Source organism: Siniperca chuatsi, linkage group LG5 (genome assembly GCF_020085105.1).
Source record: "Siniperca chuatsi isolate FFG_IHB_CAS linkage group LG5, ASM2008510v1, whole genome shotgun sequence".
Classification (NCBI taxonomy): Eukaryota; Metazoa; Chordata; class Actinopteri; order Centrarchiformes; family Sinipercidae; genus Siniperca; species Siniperca chuatsi.
This window is the reverse complement of record NC_058046.1, coordinates 6,710,321-6,736,831: the sequence shown is the minus strand read 5'-3', so window position 1 is coordinate 6,736,831 and position 26,511 is coordinate 6,710,321. Positions and strand designations below refer to the sequence as shown.

The 26,511-nt window shown below is 38.5% G+C and overlaps 2 protein-coding genes across 10 annotated transcripts in view; one reads left to right on the top strand and one right to left on the bottom strand.

The window, feature by feature from the left end:
- traf2a (Tnf receptor-associated factor 2a) overlaps positions 1-6,423 on the bottom strand; it is a 21,389-nt gene extending 14,966 nt beyond the window's left edge. Inside the window, exons 1-5 of one of the 3 annotated variants that reach the window (XM_044196454.1) lie at positions 4,971-5,112; positions 4,772-4,847; positions 2,341-2,374; positions 1,365-1,438; positions 846-944 (exon numbers count right to left, since the gene is read on the bottom strand). In XM_044196454.1, coding sequence (XP_044052389.1) covers positions 846-944; positions 1,365-1,438; positions 2,341-2,356 — 189 coding nt within the window. In that variant the 5' untranslated portion in view covers positions 2,357-2,374; positions 4,772-4,847; positions 4,971-5,112. Of the gene's footprint in view, positions 1-845; positions 945-1,359; positions 1,439-2,340; positions 2,375-4,771; positions 4,848-4,970; positions 5,376-6,086 lie in introns of those variants that run through there. The other 2 variants (XM_044196452.1, XM_044196453.1) reach the window with 2 other exon arrangements.
- rabl6b (RAB, member RAS oncogene family-like 6b) lies at positions 5,399-26,511 on the top strand. 7 transcript variants are annotated; one of them, XM_044196443.1, is made up of 17 exons: positions 5,399-5,517; positions 9,257-9,648; positions 9,772-9,906; positions 10,279-10,326; positions 10,537-10,566; positions 10,962-11,014; positions 11,211-11,299; positions 12,951-13,091; positions 14,447-14,552; positions 14,783-14,886; positions 15,705-16,090; positions 18,526-18,679; positions 19,036-19,233; positions 20,999-21,260; positions 21,562-21,748; positions 22,798-22,856; positions 22,949-26,511. In XM_044196443.1, exons 2-17 carry the CDS (start codon positions 9,519-9,521, stop codon positions 23,132-23,134), a joined length of 2,268 nt encoding a protein of 755 aa, XP_044052378.1. In that variant the 5' UTR covers positions 5,399-5,517; positions 9,257-9,518; the 3' UTR covers positions 23,135-26,511. The 7 variants fall into 7 exon arrangements, with proteins under 7 accessions (XP_044052378.1, XP_044052382.1, XP_044052377.1 ...); XM_044196447.1 differs by lacking the exon at positions 5,399-5,517 and adding an exon at positions 7,465-7,620 and having other exon boundaries at positions 21,673-21,748; XM_044196442.1 differs by lacking the exon at positions 5,399-5,517 and adding an exon at positions 7,465-7,620.

Sequence of the window (26,511 nt, the reverse complement as noted above, 5' to 3'; positions counted from 1 at the left end):
GTTTGCCAGTTGAACAATGTTGCGTTATCTTTGACATCCCTTAAACATCTGTTAAAATGTCAACTATGTTCCATTCATTTGCACACAAAGTATTGATTTGAAAGCACAAATGAAGCCATTTGATCCTTAAGATTTCAGTCCTGGTTAATTTAGCAACACTGATGGTTACCGTGGTAATGGCAAGTGTGAATCTTTAAGCAACTACTTTGTGAGAAATACAACAGAAGAGCAGCTGGTGTATCTGTTTACAGTGCAATCAAACAAACTCACATTATTTTAATTAAGAAGAAGAAAGTCAATAATCATCCTTTTTCCCATCATGCAATGAGCAACCATGAGCCGATTTCTTGCTGCACACGGCACAAGTAGTTTTTCACATAACAGCAAGAAGTGAAAGTTAGAGGTGTGCAGCCTGTCACCTGCAGCTCTTCATCTAACAGCTCACTGTGGCTGCTCCTGACCGTTCCTCTGACCAAAAAATACCAAACATGACCGTTGTCTTTCCTGTGGCTGCTTTACAATAAAGGCCACCCTGTGTTTCGCCAGTTGAAGGCAGCAGAAGGATGTTGTGTTTACATTAGCAGTAACTTCATACTGCTCTGATATGGTGTGAAGAGAGTGAAAAGTAAACAGTACAATTTTGTAAATGTAGAATTTCTATCAAAATGTGATCAGTGGCAGAGACAGTATTCAAGATAGTACAAGAAACAACGGCACACACCACTCCACAGTCCCAGTTAAGTGGCTGGTAGAGCAAACAAACACACCAGCCACGATCAAAATTAAATGGACATTTGACTGGGAGCGGGTGTTCAATTCCCAGCCTGCTTTGCATTAGTGTGCACCTCAAATTCTTTGATAGTTCCCGTCCACGTGCATCCTTCATTGGGACAGACAGCTGCCAAGGCCTCCACTTCTCTCCGAGCTGCATTATCAGGGAAAGCCTGCATGGAGAAGCGGAGGTTGTTGTCAGTTGCGAGCTGGTTTGTGTCTTTAGTTACAGTCTTAAGGGTAGTGTTACAAACACTCTGCATCAGTTTACTGAGGATCAGGATACTTGGAGCTCACTTTTCTCTTCTGGCTCTAATTTCTCCAGCATATATGGTCATTCTAGGGACACAGGACTATAGTTGCTCCATCTACTGTCTACACTGCCAAGAATTTTAGAGAAGTTTTTGTTGTGTTGGCTCTATACTCCAGCACATTGGATCTGAAATCAAACAATGACTGTGACGTTAAAGTGCTGACTGTCAGGATTATTATTATTGAAAATAATACTGAAAATGCTGTATTTAATATAACCGTGAAAAACGATGACAAAAAAAGATGCAATGTAGGGTAAACATTTTTTTTACTTACACCACCTTGCTTGAGAATGGAGGTGGGTTCCTCAAACAAGTCTTCTTTGATGCAAGCACTGCATTTCTGTGGTCCAGAACTTGAAGAAAGGAAAAAGTATTTACATTAGCATGGATTCAGTGCCAATATTAAATTACCATGTGTCAATATAGACAATATACACAAGAGAGATACTTGATTTTACCATCACCGCTATCCAAATACGGTTAGAGTCCGTCGAGTTCACACTTGACCCTGGGTTCAGTGCGTGTGACAATAAAATCTCAACTCAAGGTTTTGTCTGAGCTTTCAACTACATCTCATGGTCTTCAAAACTGTATTTTTCGATTAATCGGTTTTGTCATTTTTTAAGCAAAATTGACAAATGTTTACTGGTTCCAGCTTCTCAAATGTAAAGATTTGCTGTTTCTCTCTGTTTTATATAATTCTAAATTGAATATCTTTGGCATTGGACTGTTGCTCGAACAAAACTACTAATTTGAATATGTCAATTTCGGCTCTGGGTAAATGTGATGGCCATTTTTCACAAATTTCTGACATTTCACAGACAAATCAATTAACCAATTAATTGAGAAAAATATCGGCAGATTAATCATAAATGAAAATAATCGTTAGTTGCAGCCCTACACACATACTATAGTCTGGTTTGTCATTTTATTGAAGATACTGAAGAACTTAAACTTAAACATAAAAAAAAAACATGTTAAAGCCCCAAGTTGTTCTATTGTAGCAAATGCTGTTTACATTTACACACACACACACACACACACACATACACACACGAGAAACATGTGAGAAATGTGATAACAAGACAAGAATAACATGTTTATATTGGCTGCAGTAGTCTGATTACTGTAAAACCCTGTTTACATGCAGCTGGTCAGTAATCAGTTACCATACTGCTGCAAATGCATGACCAGATTCTTATCAGGGGGCCCCTATTGATATCCACAACCACCCACTGTGTCATTGTATATGTACCTTGACAAGTTCCCATCAGGTACGGTGGCACGTGCTAAACGAAGATTTCAGACATGGTTATATCTTGCTGTGGCAGCAATCATCATCATAATACTCTTGGGGGTGCTTGCACCAAAAATGATTAAACTAACATAACAAGATAATACTGTAAGAAAACAGAATCAGTGATCTCCAGTCTATGGTGATCTCACTACCAAGCGTGTCTTCTCACTGCGCCGTTAGTCCAAAGAGCCGAAAACAAAAATACTATTTTTTAAATGGGGTAAACATCCCTATTAAGCCCACGTACCATATAAGCCTATTTGCAACTTCTGAGTAAAATAAAAAAGAAACGACATCATCATTTTTGCTGGGATGTTCCTTCCAATGAAGCTGCTTGTTACATAAATGACACTTTTTACTGTAAGCCAATCAGATTTGTTGATATTGAGTTATCGTAGCACATATGTGGAGAGTGCCTGCTGATCCCTGAAGAAGTTGCAAATAAACTTTTGGTACCCTCAGAAGATAACATTTTTTGCATATATATTTCTACTCCTGTTTTTGATAAGTACTCATTTGTTATCAAAATTTACATGATTGGTGTTTTGAATAAGACAAACGTTAGAATCTGACTTGAATTAGAAATATTGTTTCTTTTGAAATGAAAATATGAGTTTTAGCAGGCCAGCAAACAGACCACATGCTGCATCAATACAGTAGCTGCATAATATGGTACATTACAATGATATAAAAACATAATAAGCATATTATGAATTAAATATTAAGAATAAAATATTCTGTCTTTGAACCAAAAATTCACTGATGTTCCCTTTAAGCCCACCTGCTCCCATTAAGCCCACTTGACTGTGTTTCAATGGGGATTTTCTCCATTTTGACCTTTGAACCATTTTCCTCCCTACTTTTTTCCTCCTCACCTGATGAATCAGCTCCATAATTCAGATATTTAATACCCATATTTATTCAGATATGATATATGTGATCACCTCAAAGTGCATAGGTCTACGTTTAGCCTAGGAGAAAGTAGAAATTGCAGAAATGTTGACATCTTTCTTGTTTATTTTGTTTAAGTTATAGGCTAATGATACATGAGCTTCAAGATGCTGTGACTGATGTCTCCTCACAACCAACTGTATGTTTTAATCTTACTCCACAATGAACTGGATGGTTTTAAAATTTGTTTTACAATGCTTTCAAACTACTAGCCTCAATGTTTAAAATTAACATTTGAAAATCAAGTTAAGTTATTGTTCAATTGTAAATCCTGACATTAACTCATTTACTATCCTTAGAACATTAGTATTGAACCTGCAAACCGTTTTTCTTTCAGTCAGTCGGCCTTCAGAAATCTTCAGAAAAACATCTGCACTTTCAACCAGCTGTCTGGACCAGAAATTTTGGCCAGTTTCAAGCGCCAACAGCACACCATAGGACAGAGATACAGACAAAATGGACAACACATATTGAAAGATGAAGTATTGGAGACTAATTTCCACTATAGTTTTGATTTTGTTCGAAATAGTTTTTGGCTATATTCCAAAGAAGACATGTTGTAGGTTTAGCTTTGTCTGCGTTGACAATACAGCAAAAAGGCTTGTCACGCCTATTTCAAATGCCATTTACAGGCCATAGGATAGGAGTGGAGACAAAATGAAAATAGCTATTGACAGCTAAGAGGTTACAGATTTGAATAGAAAAGTCTGTATTGTTGAGATTTTTTAAATATATATATTTATCAACAAATCATGAAGTGGGCTTATTTGGAACACCCATGGGCTTCAAGGGCAGTTACGTACCCATTAAACCCATGCCAGACTTTTAACATATTTTGACAAAACAAAACAATGAAAACATTAGAAATTGGTGTAAATTAATTATTGACACTTCAAATGAGAGATTAGACTTTCATTTTAACTAAAATGTTCTCACTTAAATTGGGGAAGTATATATTAAAAATGTCTGAAAAGCGGATTTGGTGGGCTTAATAGGGACGTTTACCCTATTCTTGTATCATGAAAGAAAATTAGTCGTATTTTCGTTCCCACTACTGTCAAAACTATTGACAATTACAAGTAGTACATGGATTGGAACCGGATAGACCCTTGTCAGGTCACGTTATCGACTTTATAGATAAAGGTCATGCTAAACTCCGATCAAAAAATGTCCAGTTTAATGTTGGCTCGCTTATCGACAAAGATACACACTGAGTGGAATATATTGTAAGACTTTAACAGAACCGGACCTTCTAGTAAATTCGGCATAAATATCGACCTGATATTACCTTACAATACACTGTCGAGCTCAACTCTTCGACACTGGTTGCGCCGGTCAGCCACAACATTGGCTAGCGGGACTAGACTACGAGGACACCTGGCCAACCCATCACACAAACTGAGATTTAACTGGGATCAAGTGGTGATTGGTGAATTACCTGTACGCCGAATTTTTCTGTGGGTCTTTGCAATCTATATATCGCAACTTGTCTTTGTAGTGGTATATGGCGTTACCTGTGACAATAAGCAGGGCAGTATTAAATTGAAAGATATTGGAAGGAGGGTTGGTGACAAGCTCTGATTGCTCATATAGGCTACACATCTAGCTAGCTCGCTAGCAACCATGACACTACTCACCTCACAATTTTGTTGAAACAGAACGAACAAAAGCGATGACCACATTGAGCTTGCAAAGGCCTTCTCAAGATTTTCTGACATGAATTGCACAAATGCTTGTCTTCGTGGTTGTTGGCCAAAATTTTCTTTGGGAAGCCCGGTTTGTTGCCTTCCAGGGAAGATGGTGGAGACGGCTCCTGTGCAGCCATTATTCCCCTTGAACAATATCGGGGTACTCAGCGGGGTGTGTTCAAGACAGCAAACACAGCTGAATATTTCAAAAATAATCGCCAGCAACGACTCATTGCTCTGTGACAATTTCTTAAAATATGTATCCCTGCTTATGTTAAGAACGCATAACGATATTTGATCTTCATATGCATAGACAAAATTCACATGATAAAAGTGACAGCTGATGATGCAGTTGTAAATTACTACGTCTACCGCTAGGCGCCGCAAGCCCGAGAGAAGAGCATCATCAGGAAGCAGGCTGCGCCGGATTGGACAGTACAGGTTGGACCACCACCACAGCTGCGGGAAGTTAGCTTCATTTAACCATTATAATCTCGTAAGCGTTGTCATTTGTCTTTAAATTAAAAAAAAAAAAAAAAAAAAAAAAAAAAAAAAAAAAAAGAGCTAAGTATTTGTATTCAGCAGTTTTAGGATGTGCAGAGAATAATGTAGATAATGGCATTGTGTGTGCTCATGTATGTAATTCTAAAGATGTCTGAAATTTAAAGCAGACCAGTTTAATCTGGTAGTGAACGTTGCAAATGAGAAATGTGAGCGCTCCGTGTTCTCTCTCTGGCCGTTCAGTACGTGTACATCTGTGGTAAACACTTCATCACAGGTTAGTTAATGATGTTAAAGACGTTAATAATTAACATAAATTGAACTGAAGTTCTAATAGTGACCCTTGTAGGAAGTGGGGCTAAAAACTGACCTGTTCTCTACTTCTCCGCACGTAGTTAAAGGTTGCGTGATAAACTCAAACGGCTATCAAAATAGAGACAGCGGTCGCTTCGCCACAGTGATGTAATTAGTTTACAGTAACTTCACATTGGACAGACTACAACAATAGCAAAACATAAAGTGTCTTAACGACATAAAAAGTGACAGATGTCAGAAATACATTACCTGGAGATTCAATACGATCAGGTTAGTGAAAGGACACTCATCAACCCCTATTTCTTTCTATACAACGACGATGATTGATTGATTGATTGGCAACGACTTAACATAATTGCTTGCCTTACTGGCCATAGGATGTGGGCTCCTAATAGCTAAAAAAGCAATAAAGTATTCTTATTTTATGCTATTAAATTGGCAAAGGCCTCAGACTTTGCTTTTGCCGCCAGTCAAATTAAAGGGGCTGCTTTCACCCAAAAGGGGGCGGGGGCTTGAAGCAGGAGTAAAGTACCCGGATGCGCACCTGCTGTTGCAATAAAGTTACCTATTGATCACCAGGAGACTGTGGTAGAATTGAGCAGTTCCCACTGCAATTATGTGAAAAATAAATGAAAGGGTCTGTTAATCCAAATTACAAAAAATATATATATTTGTGCACTTACCCCTAGTGGTGGTATCACTGCAGATAGTTTTGCTATTATGTGTCCAGGTTTTCAGATATCTCCTCTGAGATTTTTGCCACCGCTCCAATTTTCACAATAAGTACTTTATGCTGAGTAGATAGTCCTTCAAAATGTCAATATCCTGAATAACAGGGCCATTGTTTTCTGGAAAACACATTGCTGTTGACTTTTTCAAATGTAGAGAAAATAATCTCACAATGTTCATTTAGTAGCTGTTCTGGAGCTTTTCGTCATATCACATGATCTTCGTCGGCAGATGGAGTTTGTCCAGTAATGGAATTACAGATGTTAAAATTTAGATTTTTAAATTTTTGGGATTTCTCATCCATGTTGCCTCAACAGCTGAGGTTCAAAGTTCAAGTTCATGACCTTGGAAACTCCATTTGCTGAAGAAGTTTGTGTAATATAATGGAAAGCACAGGAATAGCTACTGAATGGACCTAGTGGTGAGATAGGTGTCTCAACCTCTGTTTCTAAGGTCAAGAATGAACTTCTTGGTTGTCAAAGATAATTTTTCAATGCTGCCATGAGCACAAAACAAATTTCCATTTATTTGTATTGTGGTGGCCACACAGGTTTCAGAGGTTGATCTCTAAGAACCTTGCCACCTAAAACTGAAACTATCTGCATGGCCAGACACCACAGGGGTTAAGAGAGAAAATATGTGATTTTGTAATTTGGGTGAACTGACCCTTTATTTTATACAGTAGGCCTATATCTAGTAGGGCAATTGTGGAGATGACAAGTAATAGCATCAGTTTTCAAGTATACCTATATGACTGGAATAATATTCCATAAAGTCATGGAATCACTTGATGTAATCTGGAAATAGGCAGTAGTAGTTGTCGTTTTTACTGATTTCTCCAGTTAACGTTTTTATTTTTTATTTCTTAAACATAAGCTTATTTTGAAAGTTTTAACGGAAGTTGTACATATTTGTGTCACGCTTGACGCTGGGTCGATGTAGCTGCTTTCTTTGCAAAGGAATGTCGCTGCTATATCTCTGTCGGGATGGAGGTCTGACAGATGTTTTGAGAAAAAGATGTCGGGACTGCACTTCCTTATCTTATTAAATGACCGTGAGTATTTGTTGCTGATACCACCTGGAAGAAAACATCCAGTCTAGCTGCCGTTTAATGTCACTGAGCGTACAAGGGGAAAAGCTACGCTAATATCGGCTGGATAGCTAACTAGCTAAAACAGAGCCAAAGGATAATGTTACCTTTTAGCCAGGGTAGGTAACAAACCGGGTTGCCTCATCACTGTTTGAACCCGTGTTAACCTTGACATACCCTTTAGATTATTTTGGCTTAACGTTTTTAAGCATAACTTCTTCAAAAAATGCGGTTCAGCCCTCTCTTAACCGAGCTAACAGCCTGGTCGGCTAATGCTAGGTGGATAACGTTAAAGGGAAAATTAATAATGAAATAATTGATTCACTGTGTTATTATTACAATATTACACAGTTCGGCTTTGCATTTGAGCTAGTCTCCCCTGAAGCTAAACAGGAGACAAATCCCGAAGCTGATCTTGATAGTGAATAATGAAATACCTCCTGGGACACCGTGACAGCTCCCATTAGGATTTCAAAGACATGGAGACGTGCTCTGATACACTGCTGTAAGCTCTTCTTTCATGTATCACTAATATTTCACCTTTAAATGTACCTACTGAAAAAAGTGTCATCTGACCACATAATCTAATCTAGCCCTAATTTGTGCCTTTTATGTATTGGCATTGTTTGTTCTGTATGACACAAGAAAACTATAAACACATTCGTTTTGTACGAAAATATAAAATAATACAACTAACGATAATTTTCATTATCGATTAACCTGCTGAATATTTTCTCGATGAGTCGTTTGGTCTAAAAAAAAGAAATGTCGGAGAGTAGCGAAAATGTCCATCACTATTTCCCAGAGCCAAAGGTGACATCTCCAAATGCCTTGTTTTGAAGATAGATATTCAGTTTACTATCAAAGAAGACTAAGAAAATATTCACATTCATTACTTGAACGATTAATCGATTATGAAAATTGTTGCCGGTTAATTTTCTGTTAATCGACTCAGCCCTAATACAATGAAACATCAGTACAGACAAATATAACTGATGATAAAACTTTTCAATCTTGTTTCATGTTGTACAAATTGAACACAAACATATGTCATTTCTGGCTACCATCTTTTTGTGGCTTAAGAAACAGTGGCGCAACTTGGGAAACGCGTTAAAAATCTTTTTTTATCGGGCAGTGGATGGAATATTGTTCCATCCAGATGGTTCGAAGAGTTTTTGAGGTTTCACAAAATACATTCAAAATCAGAACGGCGATAAACAACCTTCTGGGTTTTTCAGCGATTACCTGGTATTTTGCAGAAAAATGGAGACTTAGCATTGTGACTCGAATGTAATGACAAAACATGAGAGGCGCAACCTGGAGCTACACAAAATTGGATCTTAATGGTATTTTTTCCATCTGAGGTTGTCTGTGTCTCTTGATGTATTAGCTAAAATAACTCGAATATTTTATGTATGGTTGTATTTCCTTTTAAGTTACCAGATCTGGCTGCACATTTCTATCACACCGTGTATTGAAGACATGATATTGTATGCGTTTATGTGTTTGACAAACCTGCCTTTTTACCATGCCTACACCTTGAAAGAGAATAGTAGACAATTCACAACCATAACTTCTGTATCCCTCTGTTTTTTCACAGATGAGGCTCAAAACAGCATGGTAGTAACCTTCACCTCTGACTGGCAAGTAAGAACATCTAGTCAGTTTTAAGAGAACCACTAAATTCAGAGTCAATATTTATTAATTTGGCATCATATTTGCTTGTAAGCATGGGCCCTTAGCTTCCACAGCCAACAGGATACACAGTTACACTTTTCCTTCAGTTGTTGTGTGACGAATTGTCAGGGGAGTTCCACTGTACTACCGCGTTTTACTGTACAAGCTCGTGAAGCTTCGTCAAGATGTTTTCAGCTCTTAAGAAGCTGGTGGGATCTGAGCCAGGGCAGCTCAGGGACAAGAACATCCCCGCTGGCCTGCAGTCGATGAACCAAAGTTTGCAGAGACGCTTCGCCAAAGGGGTGCAGTATAATAGTAAGTAATGTAGTCAGTCAGGTGAATAGGCTTCTGCAGTCAAATATGTCTGTCCCATTTATAAATATTAAATGCTGCTTCTTTTTTTGACGAACTTAATGTACAATCTCTTTCCCACTTAAGTGAAAATAGTCATCCGGGGAGATAGAAACACTGGAAAGAGCACTTTATGGCATCGACTACAGGGTAAGAAGTTTGTGGAGGAGTACCTACCCACTCAGGAGATCCAAGCCACAAGTATCCATTGGAATTACAAAAGTAAGTCAAGCCAACTCATGTCATCACTGAACATTACAGCTTATTTTATGTTATCACCAACCATGTTTCTATTCTGGTGAATATTTGACATCTGCTGTTTGTGCCTTGGTGATTTATTTCAGTGGCTCCATATCAAGGTAAAACAAGAGATTGTGCATTTAGATTTGGCTTCAGCGAACCAATTTTTAGAGTAGGTGTCCTGTATTTGTGTTAGTCATTCCATACCAAGCAAAACTTTTTCCACTGCTGCTTCTTCCGCTGTGTTAGTTACTGGATCCATATTAGACTCACTTAACAGCCTGTACATTTGAGTTATTTTCCTCTGTGGCCAAAGAACATGAATAATAAAAACACCCTTTCTGTTTCTCACAGCTACTGATGATGTGGTCAAGGTAGAGGTGTGGGACGTGGTAGACAAAGGTGAGTGTTGACACACATGCCAGTTATAGAACCAGACTTTCTACTGTGGCTGACCTGGCTATAAGAAGTTACAGCCTTTTCTATCTACTGCAGTAAAGCTGCTACAGTATTTCTTGACAAGTGAAATAGACGGATGGTTGGTTGCTTGTTTGTTTTTCTGTCCTCATTGTTGATGTTGTCTTTTTTGCACCTCTCTCGCACTCATCTCAGGCCAAAAATATCCTCTTCCTGAAGGTGTAGGTGAGCACCACTATAGTGTGTAGAAGTTGAACTCGCTTATGTGCCATGGGTTTGCCCAGCCTTGTTCCACTCTTATCTGAATGTCAGTATTCTCAAGGTTTGGCTATTCCCAGGTTTGCTGCGTGGCTACATTTCAGAGTTTGGCTGAGTCTTCTGCTGTGTATAGCTAGAGCCTGAGCGTCTGCACCGTGTGAGCCATGACTTAATGCCAGGAGCGTGTGTATTTAAAGGATAATGTGTGTTAAAATTAGGCTTTTCCATAAGAAAAGCGGCTGTGCTGCTCTGCTTGCTTTACTCATCATAAAATAACGTAAAGCAGTTAACTAAGCTGTAGATTGTGATGTTTGTCTTTTCTTTTCAGCTCATCTAACGTTTGCAATTTCTTGTTCTTTCAGGCAAAGGCAAAAGGCGTGGAGACAATTTGAAACTGGAGAATGAGCCCCAAGAGGTGATTATCACATGACTGTCATGTGTTCAGGAAAAAAGGCTCACTTATAGTATGTGAGTCGGTGATGGAATTGGCTAAATGTCTTACAGAGTGTAAATGATCAAAAATATAAGTTGTCATCATATAAGTAATGTGTTGCTTTCCTCTCTTGTGTGATTAATACATTTGTTTTAATATGAATATATGCGTGCTGTAGTCAGATGAAGTGGCCCTGGATGCAGAGTTCCTGGATGTGTACAAGAACTGTAATGGAGTCATCATGATGTTTGACATTACCAAGCAGTGGTAAGAGCCGTCTGTCTGAGTTGTTGTCCTAACACTGTCTCATCAGTGAACTCTAATGTTACAATTTGCATGGACAGATTAGGTTTCAGTCAGTTTGCATGTGGCTGTGAAGCTGAGAGTTTCCACTGGTGGATGTTGTTCAGCTTCAAAGGCAAAAACCTTCAAAGACATTTTGACATTGCTATTTTGGGCATCATGTCTGAGGGAATAGATAGATTTGTTGTTTTTTAATACTAGCATGTCTTGCCACAAGGGACATGATGCACCAATAGGTATTGTTTGTTTGTTTGTTTGTTGTGTCATGCTGATAACCTGTTACTTTCTTTGTAGTAACAGTATTGGTATCACTTTCCGTATTTATTCATGCCATTCATCTCTCAGGCGTTTTGAAACAGTAAATACTTGCTGCTTTGACACTTAAAGGAGTCTGGTGATATTCTATTTTTTATTTTTTTATAGTCAACAAATCCCATGAAAACACCAAAACCAGCAATGAATGTATCCTACTAAGTATTGTGTGTGTATCCAAAGCCTTATATATCTTATTCTACTGTGCCATAGAGCCCCATTGTTGTCCAAAACATCAGTGAGCCACACTGTTACCATGAACACACACTGTAGTTTATTTTGACTCAGTCCCACATATACTGTCCTGCTCCCAAAAATACTCACTTGAGCACCAAATGTGGATTAATCCGCAGATGAAAATAGTGTCCATCAAATGCATGATGTCTTCCTGTTTAAGTAACGTTTGCTAAAAACTGCAGTAACCAGCTGCTGGAAATTATTTAGTCTCATTTTAAAATGAAAGAATACATCAGTGAGTGTGAGTTTTTTAAAGATTTATGTCTTCATTAGGCATCAATGAGAGTCACAGACAGGTTAGGGAAGTCAGACAGTATTGAGAGATAGACTAACATATTGTTAGTTTTGGTCTTTCCGTGGGATTTGTTGACAATAATAAAAATATAGCACCAGCCTTATCTTGGAAGCATTATAACAAAAGCCCTCAACATTGAAGACTGATTGACTTCAAACGTCTGACATGTAATCACTTAATGAACTTGAAATTGTGCAATTTGATCAAAAACATTATTTTCAGTAGCTACATTTTGATGTGCACATTTAAACAAACATTAAAGGGAAACCTATTAGATTTTCAAATTTGATGCCTTAGTAGTATATATCTGGGTCTGAATTCAGAAATAAATTCAACATTTTTATAAACATGATTCTTAATTATACCCATTGATGGGACTGTGTCATAACTCATGATATGATTTGTAAAGTTATTATTTTACTTTCATGATTTCCTGTTTCTGACCTGGGTGACATTTTTACATGCGTTCAATCTGACCATCTAAATAGGCTTTTAATATACCTTTCTGAAACATTAGAACTTGTTTTGTTGTTTGTAATAACACAGTAACCTGTTCATTGGTGTCGTTCATTTTTGATATATGTTTGTACCTGTTAATGTCTTGGAAAACTAATGCTCCTCTGTAAAAGTGATGTGAAATCCCTCCATTTCAACCTCCACTGAACTGAGCCTTCACTAATTCAATTTTATTGGTCTAAGCTTCCTTTAAGTTTTCTTCACCCACCCACAGATCACTGTTGTGATGATCTGTGTGATTTTTGTCAATTGCAGGACTTTTAACTACATCCTGAGGGAATTGCCCAAAGTACCCACCCATGTGCCGGTGTGTGTGTTGGGAAACCACAGGGACATGGGCGAGCATCGTGTCATCCTCCCTGATGATATAAGAGACCTGATTGCTGGACTTAACAGGTAAAGATCAGCACTTAGCTAAATGGTCAAATGTTAGGAACGAAAACAAAAACTCTCACTGCGATGGTTAACGTGGAAGTTATTGTATTTGAAAGTCATTTCTTGGGCCTGGTATATCTGTGGAATGTGATTTAAAGGTGGATTTTGAATTTGAAAGTGATCGTGTAAAGCATCATTAAGGCTTCACAGTTCGTACGTGATGATTCTACAGCGCCCACCTAATTTCCCTATAGGTTGCATCAGCAAATGACAAGACTGCATTACACCATGTGTGCACAGTGAGAGGTGGTGGAAGTGGAAAATCTAGCAAGTGTGAGAAATGGAAGAGTTACACAATTAAAGAAAATGTTTTGGAGGAACCACAAAAACGAGAACAAAATGAGTCACTCAGAGAAACTTCTTTGATCGTGAAGAAGAGGAAACATTTATCCAGCCATAGCTCAAGAAAAAACAACTCACATTCTCTGTGGTCCTTGATGAGGTGTCCTCACTTTAATTAATTCTGTCAACTTAATAGTTTGATTATCTTCATGTTTTTGTCCTTATCCACTCAATAGTCTTTCTGACACAAATCCTTTACACTGCAAATCAATAATTTGTGTTTCAGATTGCATTATTCACCCCCTCAGATCAATCAATTTATTTCCCCAGATTAGTAGATTAATAAAATAAAAAAATCTCTGTAAAAGGCCAAAAAATCGCTGCTTCTTAAACTCCAGGAGCTGTGCAGCTGTGTCATGTTGATCATATCCAAATAAAAATATTTAATTTAATTCAAATTACTGTGTAATGTTAAAAGGGGTCACTCTGTAGTGATGAACCCACAGATAATTAAGTTAATTAACTTATTTATTATTAGTATACAGTAGTTTTTAGCCAATTGTTTTGGTTTAACTGCCTACAAACTCAGCTGTCATCAACCTCGTTACCAGCTCTAAAAAAAGCTCTTAAAAACTCACCAAACAGCAGACAAAGTTAGATACTAGCTGGTAAACATAGGGTAGAATTTAACCAGAACCAGATTTTTTCCCCCTTGGAGTTGGTGGAGACCAAAACAGCTAAATCTATCATCTTTTATCAAGTGGACACAAACATGACTCCTAATGATGAATGCTAATGTTGCTCTGTGTCTGCTGGATGTGTAAAAAGAAAATTGTTTGTTAACACATTCGCCAACTTAATAAGTGATGATATGTCAGATGTTTTTAAAGCTTGATGTGCTGCACCCAAGTGGTCTAAACTTTAACATGTTTACAATCTTAACCTTGACATAATAAAGATGATTACTAGGGACATACAAATATACTGCATATATTGGAAATTGTCAGATAACTAGTAATACTTGTGTTTTATAGACCAATGGGATCATCTTACATCCACTATGCTGAGTCCTCAATGAAGAATGGGTTTGGCTTGAAATATCTGCACAGATTTTTCAACATCCCCTTCCTGCAGCTACAGGTAATTTTTTTTACCCCTCATTTGTCATCATTATAATTATAATTATTTTATTTTTATTTAGTTTTTCCATCCTGTACTGGTTAACAGAATTTGAACTTAAGTGGAGATAATAAGATTGCTGTATTGTTTGGCCTGTGTATCGTTCTTTCCGATCAGGCTTTCGTACAGCGTCAATATGAAGACTTAATCTGAGCTCTGTTCAGTCATTCATGTCAAGTTTGTGTGTGCAGAGAGAGACCCTCCTTAGGCAGCTGGAGACCAACCAGCTGGACATGGATGCCACCTTGGAGGAGCTTTCTGTCCAGCAGGAGACTGAAGATCAAAACTACGAGATGTACTGTCTGATTTTTCTCTCTGCCAGTGTACTGTTGTACAAATCCCCTAGAGGGACGTGAGCAAAATCGTTTTCTCCCACAAGTTTCTGTGCACACCAGATAGTATACTGTGTGCACGTGATACTTTCTGGTGAGCACCCGAAACTTGAAAACAAAGTTTTTGCATATTGTCCACTCAGGGGCTTCCGTAGTGCTGAGGCTGGTTACACACTATAGACTGTACCTGTGCTTCCATCCTGCTGTAGTTCAGCTGTTGAATTTTACACCGATTTATGAAATGTTGTGCCATTTGGGTACTTTTCAAGTTTTTAATTCTTATTGTTAAAAAAAAGATTAGTTTTTTTTCCCCTCAAGAATTTGTTAGTACAGGACAATTTATTGTTCCTGACTAATTTTGCAAATTTTGGCTAGATGTTGTCAGAAGACAAAACAATTCAAACATGTAAAGATGGTAGTGGATAGAGTTACATTTACTTAGAAGTACAAATGCACATTTGTCTAGGCAGTAAATGCTGAGTCTGCAAAATAATTTAACTAACGACGGAAACTTCCATTGCAAATTTCTTGTAAGTTCTTGTCATGAGTTCCTCTTGACAAACAGAATTTGTTTTCTGCGTGTTCTGTTTTTCTTTGTATCCCAGAATATAGCTAATAGATTTTTTTTTGGGTGATTAACTAGCTTATAGCACAAGACAATGTCAAGACAATTGAAGTATTTATGATGACTTTTACTGAATCAAGAGCAGCATTCACACTCTATAGATATTGTAGCAGATGAATCATAGTTTATTAACCATCCCTGTTGTCATTTCTGCAGTTTCCTCGAGAACTTGGAATCTCGCAGTAAGGGCTACGGCTCTCCTGGTCCAGCCAACGGTCAGAGTCCCTCCTCGGGCTCCCAGTCCCCCATCATCCCTCCCAGTGGGGCCTCCACGGGCAGCTCCAGCCCCAGCACCCCTCAGCCACCCATTCCCTCCCAAGTGCTTCCACAGTCACCGTCTGTGTCCACTTCTTCCCCTCCGCCTCCCTCGACAGTGGTTAGCATGACAGCTTCACCTGTTGTTGAGTCAAAGCCATCGGCCCAGTCTCCCGAACACCTTCAGTCCTCAGCTGCATCTGGGGCGTCAGCCCCCCAGAAACGCAGCTTCATCTCCCGTTGGTTTGGTTCATCTCCTGCTGCTGAGGCTTCTGCTTCTGGACCAGGTGAAATTACTCAAGATTCTACAGATTAGTCAAGCAGTAACAGCAGTAAGCAGTAGTTACTCACCCAGTCTTTCTTTACATTTCCTCCCTATAGCCTATGCTTAAGATACCTCATTAAGCAGATCAAATGATTTTAAAAAATATTTTAAATACTAGTCACAGTGTTGTAACTGTAGAATATACCAGTGAATTTTTTTTTTAAGTCAGTCAGCCCAGTGGACGTGAGCGGATATTAATAGTTCATTGATTATATTTTTCCTAAACATGAAATATTCTCAGTTAAATGTGCAGGGTGAGACATGGTGGAAAAAAGGGCTTAATAACAATATAATGATTAGGAATTATTTGTTTAAGACAGGTGTAGCACTTTGCTTCATGTTTGGTAGGCGTAGTAGTCCGACTCCTACCTTTTTGAAATGTAGGTTCCTCGGAGAGAATGGGCAGCGGCTTTTAAATCACACATGTTATGATGGTAGAGGGCTCAGTGGTCGATAACTGTCAGCCATCGGCGATGGACATTGGCCCAACACTTAAGTTTTTTAAATAAATACATTTAAAAAACTTAAGTGTTCACTGCAGTGTTTATTTCAGCATGGCCTTAGCAGAGATGGAACATACCACGGCAAAATGAAAGAAAAGTCCTAGGCACACAAAATAGTATAATTTTTGTCTTCTTTTTTTTATTAACAACCTGCACATAGTGCTGGTACGGAAAGTCACTGAACACATACAACACATTTATAATAATGTTAATAGTAATGTTAATAGTAATTAACATTATCATTACTATTCTTAAATGTTTTCTCTACCTTGTAGGCCTACACATTCTTGTTCTTATTATTTCTTTTTCCTCTAATGTTGCTTCACTTGTAAACACAGTACAATGGTCTCCGTGGGTTCCCCTGTATAAATACCTACAGTAGACGACGGTCGGCACGCCCCCCAGTTTGGAGAAGCAGACAGGAGTACCAGCACGGAAGCCAAGCAATGCACTGCTGTGGATCTGGGCAGCAACAGAACGTATTTTAGCCACCTAAAAAAGTCAGTATCAGTCTTAGTGTAGGCTATATTTAGAATATTTTTGCCGCTTTACCTTGCTGCCAGACAGCCTTTCCAACAGAAACTGAAGCCGTTTCATCCATATAAGCTCTCTTCAAAGCCACCAGACCCCACTCACAAAAACTAAATATTAAATACAGTGTGCACTTTTTTAGGTGGCTCTTTTTTGTGGCTAAAATACATTTTGTTGCTACCCAGGTCCACAGCAGTGCATTGCTTAGCTTCCGTCCTAGTACTCTGGTCTGCCTTTTTTTTTTTTTTTTTTTTTTTTTTTTTTATAAGTTCAAATGTATAATTGACGGAGATCGTATCGTTTTAAACACATGGTATCAAAAAAGTATCGATACTTTTGACAACCTTAGTTCCTATAGTGGACCTCCACATTGTCATCCAATGGGAAGTAGATAAAGCAATATCAAGAGTTGTTCAGTGGACAAAATAATATTGTTTTGTGTGACCACCAGCTGATTACAGCTGTTGGTCACACAGACCAGGAGCCAATCATTGGATTGTAATTCCAATCAAGTCAATTTTATTTATATAGCCCAATATCACAAATCACAATTTGTCTGAAGTGGCTTTACAATCTGAACAACATACGACACCCTCTGTCCTTAGACCCTTGATTTGAATGAGGAAAAACTCATTATGAAATATGGAAGAAACCTCAGAAAGCGCAGCAGAGGAAGGATCTCTCTCCCAGGACAGACAGACATGCTATAGGGATGGACAGACATGCATGTAATTGCAGTGGTTTGCGATTGGTGCATAGGTTGCAGTGGTTTGCGATTGGTGCATAGGTTGCAGTGGTTTGCGATTGGTCCATACAGAGGCCCTAACTCAGCTCTTATCTGTTGTAAATTCACAGTTAAGTGGGTTCTTTTTATAAGAGAGGAGTAGTGGTGGACATTTACTACAATGTCACAAATGATTCAGCATGACTCAGCCAGTTAGAGAGATTGCAGCAAAGTGGTTGCCCATGTTTTTTGACACAATTTCTTCTAAAGCAGTTAGGGGGTTAGCCAATAGTTATTGTTTTCTGATCAAAATTGTATAATTGTAAATAGTAAACTTTATATTTAGATGAGCTTTCGAATGGATTATTCAGCCATAACTGAAACGTACCAAGTCCATAGTAAGTAGTCACAAGATTCAAGGCTTAGAAGTTGAGAAATGCAGAGCTTTTAAAATGATCAAAGGACTGGCTGGTATTGGAATGTCATGTGATTTCACTGTTTCATTGGATTTTTTGTGTTATTAACAAGGCAACACATGGCAGTGCTGTGATGGGAGCTTTTTAATGTTTAAGTGTAGATTTTAAGAAAGTATTTTATTTGATAGTTAATCACATAAATTGGGCTCCATGTTTTTCCCAGAGGAAGTGTCTGCATCAGTGTGCCCTGCTAAGGTTCAGAGTGTGGATGATTTTGTGCCAGATGAGAGACTGGATAAAAGCTTCCTGGAGGACAGCCTGCCCTCGAAGACCAAGGTGCCTCAGCCTGCACCAGCTCCGGCTGTGGACAGCGACAGGTATGATGTTTACGAATACTTTTGAGTTAGCTTGTTAATCCTTTTGGCCAAAGTTACTATTTGTTGATGTCCTACATTTTTATCTTTTTTACATTTTGAAATTAACCTTAATGTGAATTCTTTTTTAGAATAAAATGTGTTTACTTAAAACTTTTTTGATCTGACAAAATATACGAGTTATATTTATCAGAGTTCTGTGCATTTAAAAAGATGCATATATACATTCAGTGTCACTGAGGTTCTGGTTTCAACCACCCCAGCTCTTCCAGCAGAGCTGCACAGTAGCCCACAATAGTAGATCCTCTCTCAATGAGTAAAGGTAAAAGGACAGTTTTCCTGTTCTTTCTCTGTCCCAGTGATGGTGAAGAAAGAGGAAACCCCATGGTGTCTGGCTTCCAGGATGAGCTCGATCCTGACGACACTGAGCCCAGTCTTCCCCAACCTAAGACCCTGCCCCTCAGTAAAGATATCACTCTGACCAGTGACGAGGAGGAGGGAGTACTAGCAGCCCCCACTATCACACAAGACCTGGACAGTGAACCTGAGCTGAAAACGTAAGTCCTTTCTTAGAATGATATGGCCTTGAACTCCCAGAATTTAGCAGTTCATAGAATCTAAAATATATTCATGTTGTGTTAGTGAGGGTTGATGTCCATGTTGGCAACCCCTGCAGGGATTTTAGAGCTTGTAAAGGGAACATTCAAAATGTAAAGGCGTTTAATTGCAAGTTCTGCTGATTGAATTCCGCCAGTATTAGGGAAGGAATAAATCCTATTTTGGCTTATGACATATTTTGGCATGGGAACCGTACTGTAGTAAAATTGGGGCAACATTTACATTAACTACATTTATTATGTTAGTTATGTTTTCAACCCTATCAAAACAGAAGAAATAAGTAATAAACATTGGAATCACCACAGGGTTCAACAGTAACGATTGCCATTGGCAGCTATTTTGAGAAATTCTTGGTCTTTGGTTGCCATCAGTGGCAACCACTTTTCGATTTCAAGCTTCGAAAACAAAAGCAGGATTGACGATTTTTCCAGAATTTTTTTTCTCTCCACCCACGCCTACTTGCACACACCCGGCTCACATCTGAAGAAAAACAGAACAACACTTCAAAGAGACACAGCATTGCTTACCGGTAGCCTGCAGCTGCACTTTTCGAGACACTAGCCTGAGAATGCCTGGCAGCGAATACAAAAAGTCTGCCGTTTGGCTCTTCACCCACCATGCCATTTACCCGCTAACCATCCATTCATCGTCCGGGCCGTTTTTAACATATATAAAATAGGGACAGCAGTTACTGTAATAAAGCTAACATTACTGCATAGTAACTTAATTACTCAAAATATAAGGTGACTAAAAATGGCAACTATATTTTCAGTTTTGGCAACCAAAAGCTGATGCCTAGTTGCCAGCCTGGCAACCACTTTTAAAAGTTAGTGTTGAGCCCTGCACCATATTAAAAAGCCATATATGTATGTGTATGTATGGTTGCTGCTTTACCGGCTCGTGACACAAAAATAGCAACCATCAGAGCAGCAATGGAAAGATTTGTCACTGTAAATAGAGCTTAAAACAAATGTTGATAAATCTTGGTGCTCTAAGTCTGAGAGGACTGAATCTGAGCTAGCCAATCAACTAAATTCACTGAATGTTACTTGGCTTACGGCTCTAGAGACACAGATATCCATTACTGTCAGATTGCGGAATTAGTGTTTGATTGCTGTTCCCGATATCATAACTGTGTGAGCTGTCTTTTTCATTGCTGGTCTACATGAAAAACAAGATAAGAAATCGCCCAGTCAGACCTACAGGTTGCGCTCTTTTCAATCACTCCCCACATTAACAACCGGGTCTTATGTTAAGATGCAGTGATTATTAGTGATTATTTCTGTCTTTGTGACTGGATAGTGCCCAGATTATATAGACTCCCAAACACAATTTACTGTACACTTTAGCGTATTACAATGCAAATGCATAGCCTGAGCTGTGAATCATTTAGATCTGACACAGAAAGTGCTAGATAATTTTACGTAATCACACTGTAAAGGCCAATGTAACCTTAATGGTTGCTGAGTTCCTGTGGTTTCTGTGATTTTTAGATAAGAAACTTGAATGTTCACCACTGCTGCAGCAAAAGATCAAAGTGACATTGAGCATACAGATTAGAATAGGACATTTCAAGCAGAAGTTGACGAGTTAAGAACGTGAAAAAATAAGTGAAAGACATGTAAAAATGTATACAATATATATCAAAAGAAATACTAATATATTATAAAAGGTAAACAAATATTCCATATCACTCTGTTTCAGGCCTGTGATCCACATCACAAAACCAAAGGTGGCATCGAAAGCTCCAGAGCCCAGAGGCCAGACCACAGCACCCATCTCCCTCACTTTAACTCCAGCAGCAGAGCAGCCAGCCCGACACCAAGGCAAGAAGAAGGGAAGCACACCCAAAGCTGACGACTCCGATACAGACCCTGAGGCTCCTGTAGCCCAGCAGATGCTCTCGTTTGTCATGGATGACCCCGACTTTGAGTCTGAAGCATCAGACACACCAAAAATAGCGAAGGTAAAGTAGAACAGATTTACCATCCCAGCAGATTCACTGTGAGGTTAACTCAGTTCACAACTCTTTTTACTGCTGAAAGCCTGAGCTTTTAGCATAATTGTTGGATTTGAGTCAGGTTTTTTTTTTTTGTGTGTGTGTGTGTCAGTCATTCAGTCAAATTCACAGCATGATACAAATCAGACCGAATACTAACATATTGGCTAGTAGTAGACATTTTAATTGAAAAATGTCACACTGCCACGTCAGAAGCCTTTTTTGGAAAAAACAAAACATTTGTTTTTGGCTGCCGTGTTCTTCCCAGGATACATTTCCAGTCAGAGATGAGTTTCTGTCTGACCTCTCTGATGATGACATGCAGTTAGCCAAGGTGCCAGAACCTCTGAAGCCCACTGTGATCTCTTTCAAACACAAGGACGATACCGACCTGTTTGGCCTCGGCATCCAAGAAGAGGCTCCCGCAGCCAAGGACAGCAGCGAGGAGCAGGAAGGCAAGTCATGAAATATCTGTCGATGTGTCTTTCTAACTGTGTAACTCAATTGACATTTTGATTAGAATTCATACTAAGTATACATAAGTATCCACAAATGAGCTGTTGCTATTGTTCTGATGAGTAACTTAACATTATATCTGCTTTTCTGAGTTAGTAAATCAAATGTAGGAGTGAGAATCTTGGGGAATCTCACGATTTGATTTCGATCAGTGTTGTCGTGTCTTGGTGTCTCTATTCAGTATCGATTCTCGATTTTAAATTGATTCTTGATTTAACAAATAGAAACGTTGGCACTAATTTCAGCTAACTGGTCTTGATGAAGGTCACTGTCTGACCGAACAGAGGAAAAAAGCAGAGAAAAGTGTGTGGGCGTGCACAGCTTTTTATTTTAAAAAAGTTCATTTGAAAACATACAGTCTTCTGTCTGTATGTAAATAATGAAGTCAAAGTGTAATTTACTGGCCACCACCACTGGCTAAATGTCTTTTTTTAGAACCAGAAGTTGGTCTATGTGTTTTGGAATCGAATTGATTCAGAATTGTAGATGATAAGAGTTGTGATATGTGAATCGTTTTTTCCTCACTCTATTATACTATCAATTGATTCCGGTCCCAGTCTATAATGTTCACTGCAACAGCAGTGCCTTGGGTTTTTCCACAAAAAAAATTCTGTCCTCTAGGCCAAAAAACTGTGAAAGGTAACCGCAACATCACGCTCACTCAAAGAAATGGTGATTATTCAGGTATTACATACTGTCTCTAGTGATCATCCAGAATTAATAGAACCACAGTTACATATTCAAAATGACATTGGCAGTGTGATGCCTGGATTTGAATGCATTTTTTTAATATTTTATGTTTTGAATCATTGACTGTTCAATAAACAACATGTAAAGTTTAAACTTTTATATTGTTTTAGTCAAATGGGTTTTTTTAGACTCATTAAAAGACTTGATTTTAACATATTTTAAAAGGGGATTAATCTACCAGCTGTTGACCACTTCAGTCGTACATCTGTACTACTGTATGTATGTGCTCCTCTTTCAGAGAAAGAAAGCAAACACTCCTCCAAAGAAAAGAAGAAAAAGAAGAAGAAAAGCAAAGAGGTAAAGTTGTTGTTGTTCATATTACATAAGTAGTAGTAACATGTCTAAAAAACTAATATCAATACAATATATTGTGTCCTTCCGTTTTACAGGAGGATGAAAAAAGCAAGAAGAAACACAAAAACAAGAAAAAGGAAAAAGACGAAGCTGCAGCAGTAGATGAAAAAAAGAAAAAGAAATCCAGGACCAAGAAAACAGAAGTGGACGAGTTGGAGGACTTTCTGGGCGGAGGAGCAGGATCGATCAAAAGAGATGACGGTGATTATGAAGAACTATAAAAGCTCCTGTTTTATTAGGAAATGGAGCCGCAGAACAGCAGCGAGGCGCGTGGTCGTTCAAAAACCTCCTGGTTCCTTGACTTGTATGTGCATAAAACAGCATCTCCAAGCCATACGCAATACACAAGGCTACCAATGACACCCAGGTAAAAAAAAAAATAACCAAGGACTGTGGTACCTGTATGTTCCTTCTGATTGATTTCCCCATCTGCACTACTGCTGTCACTTCCATTTCAACCAAGAAACGGCGAGGAGACCCACATGTACTGTAGTAAGTCGTGACATTAAAATTTGATGATTGGTGTAGCTACAAATTGGCTCTTTGTACTTTGACATAATTGAATATGTTGGTTTAATATTTTCTTCTATTTGATACACTGCAAATGATCCACCACGAATCAGCTGCTGTAAATAGGGTTACCATTTTGTCTGAATGTTTGTTTGGTGGGTGTAATAATCGCGAGCATGCTAAAAGTGAAGACTTGCTCCTTAGAGACTCCATAGTGTTGTCTTTTCTTTCTTTCCTACTTGTTGGCTTAAATGAATACATTTAGTCTTGTGTCTCTAATTAGGAACACTGAAGAAGAATTCAGAGTGAGTTGACTTAAGAATTTTGCCCATCACCAACAAAGGAAATGACTACCCCCTTTTCACTCTTGGAATACGTCCACACTAAGCCAGCTAAATTTGAAAACATCTTCGCTTTGTTTTGGCCTCCAGCCACACTTTACCTGAAAACAGATCTTTTCAAAAACGTTCTGAAGAGTGGAGAAGTCTTAAAATCCTGGCTGCGCGTCTCAGGGTGGACCAGGAAAACTAAGCTTTTGGAAAACAATGTAAACCTGGCTGTGTGGCAGCAAAGTTAAGAAGAACATTTCTGTGATCAGTCATTTTCAGTCTCAATATAGCTGAACACTCAATACAGGGGTTGTCATTAACCTGTATGAATGTTGAATTTGTCAAACAGAGGACAGAACCAGCTGAGACTCAGCAGAGTAGCCGGACTGTGTCCGTCTCACCAGATGTAGGCTGTGTGGCAGTTTTGTTGTTTGCTGGCAAAAAGAGGACAAAGAACATGAGCTATATGCCAAGATTAGACCACAGTATAATGGCGTCAGGAGTGAAAATTAGCCTTGGCCACGACAGTTGCACTTTTTATCCCATGGGGTGTGTCATAGTGGAAGACAACCGATTCGGCATCTGGGACGCCTCACAACTTCTGGAAAAAAAAAAAAAAAACACTAGCATGTCAGAATTTGTTTTGCCTATTCTCACAGCCTTTATGACGTGTTCCATGATGTTTACCCATAGGTGCACAGAGCGTTCACACACAACTGTAAACATGGAGAAGAGAGAGAAATTATGCTTTATTTTATTTCTGTGAACCTATAACCATTTGACTATCACCTTCAAGCTAGGTGCATTACATAGAATTAATCATACCTGTGGGTGTGATGTCACCCTTTGCATACATATGTCTGCTGCTCACCCACACACTCACCCTCTTTCTACTTACTGGGAAGGAAAAAGACAGCCCACCTTCACTGCCCAGTGACCATGAATTGTTCCAGTTTCACTTTCATTCCCAAAACTGTGTTTACATACGCAAACATTTGTTGTTTGTGATGGCAACAGGGAGTCGGTCCCTGGCACTTTACCGATCTGCACATAATGCTGTGCGTCTGGGTCAAATGTGCACTGTAGTCTGCCATGTCTCAGCAAGAATGTATGACTGATTGCCTAATCTGACAATGACCATCTTGGAAAGGCAACAATATTGTTTAATCTGATCCCAGCATTACCCATTTCCCTGGCTTTTCAGTGAGGATGGAGATCTTCACAAAAATCCCAGTGTGGAAGCATGTCGTTTTCACAGCATTTTTTTTAAAAAATTGCCGTTTTAGTGTGGACGTAGTCTTGGTGTGAAACTGACAGCCACTACCTCAGTGTTGGCTTTTGTCACCCCCTAAAGCCACTTTGGCAAGTCATCACTGGTGATTTTATGATTTCATCCATTGGTCAAAATAGCTGGTACAAGTTACTTTCCTGCCCTGTTAGCACAACTAATTTAACGGCCACCTTTCTCTGCTTCAGCGTGTAGGCTACATACAAATTCTCTTTTTGTTTTCTGCAATTGCCTTAATGGAGGTTACTACAAGGGAATGATGTGCCGCTATCCTCATGAACCATTTTTAAGTGTTCTTATTGTAAAGTGTTAGGTAGCTGGGTTGGGTTCAGAATGTTGTCCTTGCTTTTTATTGGTGAAACAATCTATATCATCCTTAAAACCTGTTATAAGATTGCAGTGAATCAGTACATTTGCTTGTCTTTTGTTTTTGTTTGATTGAACAGCAAAACACCATTCTTATAAAGGAGTATTATGGACTTATGTTAATATTTCTCTGTAAGTAACATTTCCAAGATTTTCTCATTGTTTTATCCTTGTTATTTATTGCTTCTATTTTGTTTTGTTGCTAAATGTCAGGATTTTGTTTGTGTGATTTGTGCTGAAACTGTCCTCAATGGTCAAACACATGATGCAGCTTTTTATGGGTTACAGTTGTTCCCATTTCCTAACTATTTCCTGTAATACATCCTACAATGGTTTACTTCCACTGCTTTTAAGGACATGTTACGTGGTGATATGAACTGCTAAACTTTTCATGTGCTATTTCTTTTGTCCAATGCCTCAAATTGCCTGCTCATGATAGACGGAGATGACGTGCAGTATCTTCCATAAATTGCATCACCAAAATGTTTCAAATAAGTGAAGCATTTTTGCATCTAAGAGAAATGTGTATTTTTAGACATGTTTTGACAACTGACAGATTTCATAGTTTCCATCTCCCATACACATATGGTTAAACTCTGTTGGTTTACAAAGAAATGATATTTGATATTCCAAAGTTGAAACTATGCAGCATTGATCCTGAATACTGTATGTTCTTTTTTTTTTGTCTCTTGTCATGTGATTGAGGATAAATGCTGAAAGCACAGTTTCAAGCAAAGCATGAAACTTAAATGTACAGCAAGAAAAGAATGTATAAAGTATATAAATAAATCTATACTTTTGAAGATCTTTGTTCCAAAAATTATATATACACCATGTGGAAACAATGTCACTGAAATCCTATAAAATAAGGTTGACAGGAAAGATCCAATTGGGGGAATTGTAAAATTCTGTTGTCTGAAGTAATAACATTTCTGAGAATGGATATGCACTTTGTTTTTCAGGTATTTTTTCCAAATGGATGTATGACATTTTGGAATGAAACCCTTCATTTATTTTTCACCCCATGACATGTTCCATCTTTACACTATGTGTGAGTTTGCCTATGTTTGGTTTGTCCAATAAATGCAAACTTATTTCTTCATAA

What these genes read in the sequence shown, in the direction of transcription:
- rabl6b (XM_044196443.1), top strand. Translation starts at nt 9,519, where the DNA reads ATGTTTTCAGCTCTTAAGAAGCTGGTGGGATCTGAGCCAGGGCAGCTC. An exon ending in TCCCCTTCCTGCAGCTACAG is followed by an intron (nt 14,553 to 14,782) that starts GTAATTTTTTTT and finishes TTGTGTGTGCAG; the next exon opens with AGAGAGACCCTCCTTAGGCA. An exon ending in AGTGAACCTGAGCTGAAAAC is followed by an intron (nt 19,234 to 20,998) that starts GTAAGTCCTTTC and finishes ACTCTGTTTCAG; the next exon opens with GCCTGTGATCCACATCACAA.